The sequence below is a fragment of the Cuculus canorus genome, chromosome Z, assembly GCF_017976375.1.
Source record: "Cuculus canorus isolate bCucCan1 chromosome Z, bCucCan1.pri, whole genome shotgun sequence".
NCBI classification, from domain to species: domain Eukaryota; kingdom Metazoa; phylum Chordata; class Aves; order Cuculiformes; family Cuculidae; genus Cuculus; species Cuculus canorus.
In genome coordinates this window covers 28,626,066-28,638,209 of record NC_071441.1, presented here as the reverse complement: position 1 = coordinate 28,638,209, position 12,144 = coordinate 28,626,066, and the positions used below count along the sequence as shown (strand labels likewise).

Below are 12,144 nucleotides of genomic sequence, written 5' to 3'. Positions count from 1 at the left end.
TCCTTTCTCCTACTGAGTTTAAGTCATTAAATGCATCCTGCCCTTTTCAATTGTAAAAAGTTTGGGACCTGATACTCTGTTGAGTGAAAATATTTTTATTAGTGCGAGATTCATGGAAGAGCCATCCATAGCATCTTTGTTAAATTTGTACCTGACAGACAAGGTATTTTTGAAAGCATCTTCATGATGCTAGGCACACAAATCAGTGCTAGTTCTATAAGCAGGTAGCATAATAATTAGATTTTACTAGGATAAATAAACGTTTATAAAATGTGTTTCCAATGGTCTTAACTGCTGTGATGTAATTCTCATGTCAAGCCAGTCTCACAGGTGGGTAATTTCTTCTGGTCTATCTTTCAGGCAGCACAGTGATGCTAAAGCAATATGGAAAGTAAAAAGAAAAGTTTTCATTACTTGATGATGGTGGGAAGGCCCTCATAGGATATTTCCAAGTTGTTAAAGGGGGCAACTTTAATCCTGCAAGAGGCCCTTGAGGCTTCTTTTAGCATTTGAGGCTCTGGGTGGTCCAACTGAATCTTTTGTGGTCATTAGGGTCCCTCTAAGCATTTTGGTGACAATACAATTCATGGAAATGCTTGGGATGAGGGCCTGCAAAGATATTTAACAAGCTCACAACATCCTGTAGCATTTCTATGCAGTTTTCATCCCCCTATCTTCCTGTATTTTGTCTGTGCTAGATACATGGGCAAGAGAGGTTTGGTAAGCAAAATAGTTGAAAATGAAGAGTTGCATAACCACAAAGAACTGGGGAGTGCAATGCTAGAGCTGAAAACAGTTGCCTAATTAGTTAGGTGCAAAACAACAAAAAGCTGACATCCGTCATTCTGTCCATACTTATGACCAGACGCTGCCATCTGCCAGCATCGGGACATCAAGACACAGCAACACAGTTCTAGGGAGCCAAAACTCCGTTGCCCTTGGAAAAGGGATAATACTAATTAGAAACCACAAAGCTCAGAGGGATGAGGAAACCTGATTAGTTAGCTTAGCTCAGTCAGAAAACAGAAATAGTTGGCTCAGACAAGGTTCATATGAAACAGGTACTCTGGATTCAGCCTATATCTGAGGTAGTGCTGGGACCCAAAGCATATTTTCATGAAAGTGCAAGTGAATTTTACTGCTTTCTTCCAAACAGGACAAGTACCACTAACTGCTGCAGAGTTTAATCAACAAAATGTTTTATCTCATAAAACTTTAGTTGTTTTCATCCTTGCTTTTCTGTGAATTAAATTAAAAGGAAACTATCAAAACGAAAGGCTCTTCTCATGAAAGAGAAGAGGACCTTGCAAGTGAGGCTTGAAACAATATTAGTGAGTTTTAGATACAACCTCTGACTCTGATACCAGCTACCTAAACAAAGTAAGGTTTTCTTTCTGTTCTCCACTTATAAGATGAGACAGTAGTGCCTGTTCAAGATCTATCATGTAAAGAAACTTGATCTTGACTGGACCCACTAATTTCCCAAGTGAGTAGATTGAAAAAAAATATTCTTCCCTTCTCATCTGACTTGCAAGTTTCCAAGTAATGAAAATGTCATGGCGTTGATTTTCATTTACTTATTCCTTTGTTATGGTGGTGCATTTCACTGAGGAGATCCTGTTTTCATCAGTTGGCCTAGTGTACTAGAACGTAAATTGTTCCTATAAGCACACCTGTAACAGGGTTGAGAAGTTTGGAAACCCACAGAGAAGTTTCTGAATGTCCTGGCCATAGTGGGTAAAAGCAATTGAATCCTTTCCTTTCATTTTATAAGTCAGAAAGATTTGAATAGAGACCGTGTGAACCTAATCTTCCTCTTAGCCTTCTGTGGCTGCTAGAGGAATTATCACCTGTATGTCAGTATCCTGATTAAGTATTTAATGAGAAATCAAAGAAATATCAAAAGTAAAAACATCTTCATCAGCAGCAACAAAGGTTAATTTTGTAAGTCATCTTCAATGTTCCTTTGTTAATTTTGATTGAGTAAAACCCATTGAATCCTTTTACATTCAAGAGCACAAAATTTGTTTGCACAGCTTGTGAATCTTTCTCCATTAATAAGATGATTCTTACACAATTCTAATTCCTTTGACACGTTATCTGTATGTATTGTGTAGAGCTTTCAAAATGACCTTCCAAAATCTTTGGGTCAAAGTATTTTATTTCACCAAGCATTGGCAATCTTGGGAACTTTCTTCATTAATTTCCTGCATTGTTTCATTAGATTCTCAGTGTAATTTTTTGTGTTTTAAGTCTGATGGCCTCAGGCTGCACCAGGGGAGGTTCAGATTGGACATCAGGAAAAAATTCTTCACTGAAAAGGTTATCAAGCACTGGCACGGGCTGCCTGGGGAGGTGGTTGAGTCACCATTGCTGGCGTTATTTAAAATACGGATGGGTGAAGTACTTAGCAATATGATTTAGTAGTGGACAGATACAGTTGGACTTGATGATCTCAAAAGTCTTCTCCAGACAAGTGATTCTATGATTCTGGGGTGGTTTTGCTTTCAACAGCATTGACAGCATTGTTGAGGGAAAAAAGTGTAAGTGAAGGAAAAGTGAAATAATTTAAAACAAATTCTGTTTACTAACACCATGACATTTTTAGTAATGCTTGTCAATAAGAAAATTTATCTCATACGCAGTTAGGATGTTCATCTCTGTGGGAAGAAATTGATTTATTTCAGGCTGCGTTGGTACAGGTTTCTTTACTTTAGTATGTCCTTCTTAAGTGATGGAAGTGCCAGAGATTTTGGGTTCCCTGACTGAATCATGTGACAGTAAATAATGCTGTAACTCTATGAACTAAAGAAAAGGCACACAACATTCCCAAAGCAGGGATTGTTGTCACCAGGATGAAAAAGTTACAGCTACCTTCTATAAGAACATTTTTTTAATATTTTTTTTGCTAGAAAGATAAATATACCCTTAGCAGCCAGTAGTGACCAATCCTTGTCATGAGTTTCAAAGAAATCCCCACTCCTAAGACTTCCGGAAATTTGTTGGTAGTCACTTTATGCCTCTCTGATGGTAGCAAATAACTGCCACTAGTATCATCCTGCTCATCTTCTTATCCCCTAAACAGGGCACAGTTGCAGGCAATCATAATTTTCAGCAAATAAGAGGCATCTGGTTGAGTTTAGCAGTATTTTGATTCCTGGCTGGGAGGTGTATGCCATTGTGATGCTTCTCAAACATGATTTGAAAAACTAAATCTGTTGGCAGCAGGCTCAACTTCCCTATAAAAATTCTTCCCATTGAAGCAATCCTAGTGTCAGTAGCTAACAAAATGGCATAACATCGTAACACCTGCTAAGCTAGTATTTTTTCACAATGAATAGAGAATTGATTACAAAATTGCATGCTTCAGGAGAACTTGGGGTTGGTACCATGGAGCTGGAGAAACAACCAGAGACGAATAAACAGTGTAGTAAATAAAAAAGTGCTATGAAAGGAAGGAAGAAATGGAGATGACAATAAGAGTACCATATGTATCCTAAAGGTAATAGGAATCCATGAAAACTTTCAATTTCTTTTTGGCCGTCATTCATTTCCTGAATATTCAATGAGCTTTCTACTCATTTGTTGGAAAACAGAATCCTCTGACTTGCTTGTGCTTTGAGTTGCCTCCTCAGATACCTTTGTTACAAGACCTAAAATGCATAAATTTACACGTCATGTTACTTAATTCCACATTATATCTGTGTATAGTCAGCCCTTGTATGAGGATCTAGTCCTCCTCTACTTACACTAATAACTTACCAGGCAGCAAAGTCTTTACTGAAGCTTTGTTTAATATTCAGTTAATTGCACTACCTTTGTCTTCACTGCGAAATCAATTACTAGAGAAAAGCATCAGCTGTTCTATCATAGCTTGCGTTTGATGCATTCAAGTTGCATTTACCCTGTTGTATGCTTATATTTGTTATTCTTTCCTTCATAATTCCTTGCCTTTCAAAATAAAGGCAGCCTATTAGGCTGATATTTTTCCATATCCTTTCCCTCTGTTTCTGTTTGGAGGTTTGCAGATAAAATACACTAATGACATGGAGATGCTTTTTCAAAGCAGATAATACGTTGAAATGTAAAATCTGGAGCAATACACATTTTTAACTCAATCTTATGCCAGTTTTAATCAAATAGATTGTTTGTTTTCAGCACTGGTGAGCAAGTTAAGGCATCTGCAGTTTTCAATAAAGCTTGAAAACAGACCTAATGTAAAGATACCAGAGGCTCAATAGGGATCTCTAACCAGTTGTTACTTTTTTCACAGGTATAATTTGATTTTGAAGATGTATCATTAATCCTTTTACGGTTTTACTTTTATCCCTTTACTTGAAGAAGAAGCAATAAATGTATTCTCTTTCTAGGTCTCATCCCAATGGTCCTATACAGCTTTAAAAATGGTATATCGTAGTGATCTGCCAGAAATGTACCATGTTTCATGGCATTTTCTTCTGAACTTACATGTTCAGAAAGATTTTTATAAACAGTCCATAACAAACATTTAAGCAAGATATAAGCATCTGTTGGTTACAGCCATACATTTTATTAAGCATATGAAGTATCACAATAATTTGCATACTTACTACTCTTTTATGGTTCAAATTAATACCAATCACAGTTAAAAGACCACATGGGGATTAAGAAATGTATAATTTCAAGCCTTAGGAGGGGATAAATCCAAATAAGAGATCCCACATAAAGCCACAGGTTAATAAAACACAAATGGCTACTACAGTAACATTATTCCTTTATTTTGTTATTTTTTTCCCATAAGCAATTCTTTCTTATTTTTTTTCCCATAAGCAATCATTTTCCAGTAGTATTTGTATAGTGCAAGCAGTACATGCAAACGCATTTTTGTCCTTTCTTTCTGCACATTTATCCAGAATTAACCATTGCTTGATCTTCCTTCATGAAAGAAAGACCTGATCCACACTGAAGATCCTGAGTTCATTGTACAGTACACAGAGTTAAAAACCTTTTTTGTTAGAGCGAGGAATGGTAGTAAATAAAAATTAGCAGCCCTTACCAGTAGAAGAACGCTTTGTCTAATGGTTTATTCACTGGGTAACAGTATGTTCAGCCAAAAAAATACCTTTTGACAGTAAGGGGCAATGATTAGTCGATAAAGAATATCAAGTTGGTTTTACTTTTTCAAATGACTACTTAGAGATGACTGGCTAAAATGGGGGCATCCTTCATTCCTATGGTTGTCCAAAGGGCACTTAATGGCTGCGCTCCAATGGTTATTTTAATGAGTGATACGTAATAAAAGCAGCCCACGCAGTGTGGGCTTACAATTTCTCCCAGGTCTTTTGCCTTAAAAAGAGATTTCTGTATCTCATTGAAAATGGGTAATTTTCCCAGTGTGGATTAAGCATCCATGTGAAGTTTAGAGAAATGTTACAAGAGTCTGTGGTATTGTATGGGTGTCAAATGCTTTCAAACATCTTTTAAAGCTCTATGAAGTTCAGCATTAGAGTAATTTTTTTTTGATATGTCAGAATTTTATTATTATGTTCTCCTCCAAAAAGCAAACAGTTTAATTTTGCTGATCCTGTAACCAGAGAAGACGGTATAGACAAAATTATTACATTGACATAACTGTCAGTGCCTAGAGAAGCATGGATGCCTCAAACAAGCATGGCATAAACATGCCCAGTATTATAGTACCAGAACACAGATGTTTGGAGTTGCTTCTCCGTCATAGACAGTATTCATATCCATACCAATATCTGGTTAAATTTATTTCAACAGAAAATAAGCACTGTCGTTAGTAAAAGACTGAACATCCCTGGACCACTTAAAGTATTTGTCATATACAACATATGCAGTTAGCCTTTGGAGTTTGGATTCTTTGCATCTGCATCCCTGCTTCCATCCATGATGTCTCGTATATTGAAATAGCTTTAAAGAATTGCTTCAATTTAAGACACTTGTTTAGGAATGGTAGTCACAGACCCTGGTTCCATTTTTGATTGAGAACAATCATCATACATCACCCCAAATGTTCATGTAGTCCACTGCCCTGTTTCCAACAGTAAGCAAACAACAGATGCTCTAGAAAGAGTAGGACAGGCAAAGCATGTAATGATACCTTCAGAAATTTATTACTTGCGTAGCAAATCTGAGGAGAAGGAGGAACTTTTTATGTAATCACCATTGGTAGGTTTATCTTCCATGACTTTTCAACTCATTTTTCAAACCCACGTAAAATTTTGAACCCTCAACATCCTACAACAATGATTTGCAGTATTCAGTGATGTGCTGTGTGAAGCATCCCCTCTTTCTTTTTGCTTTGAACCCTTCTGATAACCCTTGGTTCCAGTATTGAAAGAATGAGAAAGCATGCCTTAGTCACCTTGTCCAGGTCTCTCAAGATTTTATAAACTTATGTCGTATATCTCTGTATATCCCTGCTTTCCATGCTGAAGAGCCTTAGTCTATTGAATTGTTACTTGTACAAAAGATATAACTTCAAAAATCCCATCTGATTCTCTGTACTCTGCCAGTTTTAACGTATCTGTTCTCAGGTGTGTAAACTTCACAGAACTTAGGATTTAAACAGGGACAGCACGTTTTCTGTCATGTTCGCTGTTCCTTTCCCAGTAATTTTGCTTTTTTTCATGGCTAATGATTATTGAACCAACATTTTCACAGAGACACCTACCATAACTTCACAAGAACCCTAAGTTCAAGACCTACTGTTCTATATATAACATCAGGATTATTTTCCCCATGCATATCGGTTTGCATATATCCCAAATGAGTTTCACCTTCCATTTTATTATCTTATAGCTCAGTGTGGATGTCTTTTGGCAATACCCAGTTTGTAAGATATTCTTTTGTATTAGTCTGAATTACTTAGTAAACATTTGTCACTTCCCTATCCATAGCTCACCTTTTACCTACCAGGATTACAAATTTCTGGAACACCCAACACCAGTCCATGTGTCACTCTACTGTGAAAATCTGCCATTTATTCCTGTCCTTCCTTCCCTCTCTTCACCTATTATGTTTTCTCTAATGGCTGCTGGGCTCTGCCTTTGCAGAAAAGCACCCATGCCCTGTGGCTTGTTTGAAACTTCATGACGCTTGCATTTGCTGTAGCTATGTAATGGCATAACTTCACTAAAACCCATGACTTCTCCACTTGCCATTTTGCAATTGAGTGGTTTTGGTATGCAGGTGTGAATTTGAATCCCTTTGAGCTGAAGTGATCTTGAACGTAGATTTCTTTCAGAGATTTTGAGAAGAGTGATCAGACTGTTAGGTTATCCTATGTGGACAGTGACCACATTGTGTAAGCAGAGAGGGAGGACAACTGATTCATTAAAGAAATGAATAACAAAGATATATCTCCAAGATATGGAGCTGTAGGCAGTGGATTTTAGTATTTCACGTATAGTTGTCTAAAATTGCACCTGGTTTATCTAACTAAAGCTGGTTAATCTAACCATATAGTCAGCAAAACTCCAGAAGCAGAGGTGGAACTTTACTTTTTTGAAACTGAGACTATTACAGATTTTAAGAACTTACAGGGATGACCATATCTTAAAATAGGCTTTATGCATAATGATTTAAAATGAAATCTTACAATAAGAGGAAAAATCTGATCCCACAAGCAGCAGCAGTATAATTCCAAGCAGATTTGCCAGAGGAATTTCTGGTGGGAAACACTTCAATGAAGCCCAGAATTTCAATTATGACATTGATAGTTACATTGTAGCAAGTGCCGCTGAGCGCAGAATCTGTCTGCTGAAACACTGCCCTCCTGTTTTAAATCACAAAACGTATTAATTCTATCTTACTGCATTTGCTTTTCTTTCTTGACTTGCATGCTCTATGGAATTGCAACACACAAAGCGGTGCCTTGGTTATAGTTTCCCATAGGTAGAAATAATAATCACTGCATTAGCTAGCCAAAATAAATCAGGAACATAACAGGGTAGGACCAACACCTTTTTTTAGGCCCCATTCTTCTAACACTACTACTTTGCTGCCGTTAGCAGTCTAATGATGGGAAGATGAAGCTTGCTTCTCCTGCTCACCTCTGTTTCTTCTATTTACAACCACTCTGTCTACATCAAGTCGGTAAAGGCTCTGTTGCCTTTTCTGTGCAGATGCATGCGCTTTAATCTGAAGGCAAGAGTTTTCTGCAGGAGATGTAACAGTGTAGTTACAGATGTACAGTGTAGTTACAAAATCTTGCATTTAGCACAAGGCTTATTTCTTTTTTCATTTGTCAAAGGCAAATCTTACCTTTTGCCAGTTTACACCTGCTTTTCTTCTGGGAGGAAAGGGCAATGTTTAATTTCTCTATATCTTGTACCATCGTCTGTTTTTAAGCAGCATTGGGACTGGTTTTTTATATATTTTAGGATTATTGGTTGATGATACAAAATTCGTGTAATGTTGCAGAGGCCATGTTTAGAGATGGAGTCTTGAAAAAAATAAGGGGAAAAATGTATAAACTAGTTAGAAAATATTTCTCGATTAGTTAATTTTCCCTTTCCGTCTGACAGTCTGAAATACCAAGTTCTGACTCTGACAGCTTTCGTGGTTCAAGCTACCAAAAAGAGCTCCGCCTTTTGGTGGTACAAAGCGCAGGCGGCGGCCGTGGGGGCTGCCCCGAGCCCCCTGGCCGAGTCACCCGTGTCCCCAGCTCCCCGCTCCTCCGAGCCGCCGCCGGCCAACTGCGCGGATCTGGCCCGCAAATCGGCGTCTGAGCGACCGACCTCGGCTGCAGCCGGACACCCTTGCCCGGGGCCAGTGCTGCTCTGACACCCACCGTGGAATTTGGATCGTCCAGAATCCTAGAACTCTACGGGATGCCCTGAATACCTCCCTATTTTATTACTCCGCGTCCTGTTGCCCCTTAGACTGATACGAGGAGAAAGCTCAGCTTCCCTACGACGCTTTGAAGCCCTAGAGAGCAGCCACATCAAGAGCGGTGGAACGTATTTAAATACATCGAGCTGTGTACAGCCAGTGCTATTCGCGATCTATCTGGGGGACTGCTTTCTGTGTAAGCATCCAGCTTTCAGCAGCAGAAATACTAAGCTGGCTCCCTGCCTAAAGTGGAAGACAGCGAAGTAAAGAAAATATGAAGCACTTTTTCTTTTTTTATCATTTATTTGGGGTGTCGAACTCCTACTCGATTTATCTGGCTGCAAAACTTTTGTTGCAATTTCCCCTTCCAGTCCGATTTCCAAACTGTGACACCGGTCGGTGATTCATTAGCATCACATTATTATTAGCATTTTGAAGCGCTGAGAGTGCTATAATTTTGGAAATTGAGGTCTAACCCCTCTCCGGAGCAGGAGGAACTACTGGAAATTAAACAATTCCGGTAGAATTCCAAGTGGTGCAACCGATCCAGGATTGTGCTTGGGGAAAACTTTGGACAGCCACATTCTCCAAGCCAAACAGGTTTGCTCTTACTAGCAGTGGTTTCCGTGGCTGGAGGTGCACCAAGAAGGGTAAGCCTAACGCAGGGTTCCCTTCCTCACGGGCTGGGACGGTGACCTGAGCTCCCGGGGCACGGCGGGACTGCCGGCGGAGGGTGGGTGAATCCCAGACTGCGGCTGGAACCCAATACCCACTGAAAACAGCAGCGAAATTCCAGCTGCCTCCAGCGGGATCGGGATCCGAGCCGATGCCCTCGCCTCAGACCCCGCCGCTGGCTCCTCGCCTTTCCGTACAGCGATTTGCTTCCAAGAGGTTTCTTTCTATTTCGTTCTCTTGCTTCGCGGCCAGGACAACTTTTGGGTGCTTCCGTCATTTCGCGGGGCGGGAGGGGCAAACCTGCATTACGAGCACGCGTTTCTTAACCGGTGTAAAAGGCGAGTATTTTAAACAGCAGCACCAGCAGAAGCAAATTAATAGATGGGCTTTAATGAGCATTGGTGTACAGCAGGGCAGACAGGGTACGGCAGCAATCACTCGCAAACCAACCGGGACTCATCAACCAGCGCATCGCCCTCTGACTTCTGACCCCTCTGCCTTACACAGACATCTCGTCCTTCGGAAGGTTGTTCTCAGTAAAGTGCTTTTTCCGAATAATTTTTTATCCGTTTTCTGTTGGCTCCCCCTCTCACTCCCATCCACCCAGCAGATTTTAGAATTCATAGTCAAGTGGGAAAACCCGCCAAGCAACACATACAAAACAGCGGTATCTGTAAGCGGTGAAAGATGATGTGAAAATCACAAGCTACGAATCGCCAGGCTGTTTTTGTTTGGTTAGGAAGCTAGGGAATTCGGACAGCCACGTACAGCCGGAGAGGCCAGGTCACACTCGAGTCCCTCCTAACGTGAAAAACTAGGATGTGCTGTAGAAGTGTGAGGGGGAAGGACAAGTAATTGTTAGTTAAAGGAGCCCTTCGATGGCTGTGCCGTTGTGATTTAAATCCCCACTAATTAATAGAGCTACATAAAGCTTATTCTTCACACGGCGCAGTTCGACAGGGTCCTCGGCAACCACTTTGCCCACCCCGAGCAAGGTCTGCTCGACGGCGGGGCAGAGGTTCCCCGTCCCCCAGGGGAAGGGGAGAAGCAGAGTCCAGAGCGGGATTTCCTGCTCCTTCCGTCCATCGGCAGACCTTAGTAACACCTCTGCCACGGGGCCCGAGTTTGGCGGGACGGCCCGGAGAGGGCTGTGGGAGCGGCGGGGACGCCTTCCCTCCGTCCCCTTCCTTCCTTTCCACCCTTGTGTTCCCGGCCGGGGCTTTTCACATCACCTCTCTGCCGCTGACGATACTTGACGACGATAAGAGTTCTTACCTGCGACCCAGCACTCAAATAATCTGATCGTACACAATACAAACACAGACACCAGCAAGGACATAATCGGGGTTGGATCGGGTGCCGCATGGCCCGCATCCGCTCCCGCGGGGGCCGCTCTCTCCGGGACCCCCGCCCCTTAGGAGTGCACCAGGACGGAGTGGAGGGAGCCCTTGCCCTCGGGGGCGCCGCTCGCCGCCTGCTCCAGCAGCGCCGCGGCGGGGGAGGCGGCGGGGCAGATCTGCGGGGCGGCGACGGTCAGAGCGGGGATATCCGAGGCGGCGGGCATCGCCGGCTTGATGGGCACCGGCACGGCGGGCATGGTCTGTGCCGGCGGGTGGCAGAGCGCCTTCACGGGTACGCCGAAGGGTCCGTAGTCGTGGGACACGGGCACGCCGGCCACCGAGTCCATCACCCCCACGTGCGGCCACACGGAGCTCACCACGCCGCCCAGCTGGCCGGGCACCGGGTAGCCCAGGTGGTGCATCACCGAGGCAAGTGGCAGCCCGCCGGCCTGCAGCACACCCTTGTAATCTCTGCCGATGATGTTCTCGATGGCGAAGGGGTGCTTGAAGCCCGAGGGCTGGCTGCTCCCGTAGGACGAGAACTGCGGCAGCCTGCCCACGGCGGCGGCGGCGGCCACGGCAGCCTCGGAGCCCGGCAGCGCCGGCACCTTTCCAGGGGGCGGAGGCGGCGGGTGCGGGTGGAAGTAGTGCAGCATGTGCGGAGCGGGCGCCGGGAGCTTGCCGGAGCCGCCCCCCGCGCCGCCCGCCCCGCCGCCGGGCAGGTGATGCTCGGGGCGTAGCACCTTGAAGCGCTTGCGGCGTCGCAGGAAGCTGCCGTTCTCGAACATGTCCCCGCAGTCCGGGTGCAGCGCCCAGAAGCTGCCCTTGCCCGGCTGGTCGGGGCGGCGCGGGATCTTGATGAAGCAGTCGTTGAAGGAGAGGTTGTGGCGGAGGGAGTTCTGCCAGCGCTGCGTGTGCTCCCGATAGTAGGGGAACCGCTCCATGATGAACTTGTAGATGTCGCTCAGGGGCAGCATCTTCTCGGCCGAGTGCTGAATGGCCATGGCCGTCAGGGAGATGTAGGAGTAGGGGGGCTTCTGGTCGCTGTAGGAGCTCTTCCCCGGCCTAGGCATCGCCGCCCCTTCGCAGCCGTGCCGCGGCCGCAGGACCCGCCGCTCGGACCAGCGCAAGGCGGGCTGGGGAAGCCGAGGATGGTGCCACCCGTCCCGCCGCCACCGCCCCTACATCCCGGACACCGACGAGTCTCCCGGGCTCCCCCGCTGCCGGAGTTGATACTCCGCGGGCACCGGGGTCTGAAGAGCGTGAGATTAACCAGGAGTTCTTGCGGAGA

General features: G+C 43.8%; 1 protein-coding gene across 1 annotated transcript; it reads right to left on the bottom strand.

Annotated features, from left to right (window-relative positions):
- Positions 1 to 10,927: 10,927 nt before the first annotated feature.
- FOXB2 (forkhead box B2) lies at positions 10,928 to 11,926 on the bottom strand. The gene has a single exon (XM_054054975.1). The coding sequence runs from the start codon at positions 11,924 to 11,926 to the stop codon at positions 10,928 to 10,930; it is 999 nt and encodes a 332-aa protein (XP_053910950.1).
- Between the last annotated feature and the right edge of the window lie 218 nt (positions 11,927 to 12,144).

What these genes read in the sequence shown, in the direction of transcription:
- FOXB2 (XM_054054975.1), bottom strand. Translation starts at nt 11,926, where the DNA reads ATGCCTAGGCCGGGGAAGAGCTCCTACAGCGACCAGAAGCCCCCCTAC.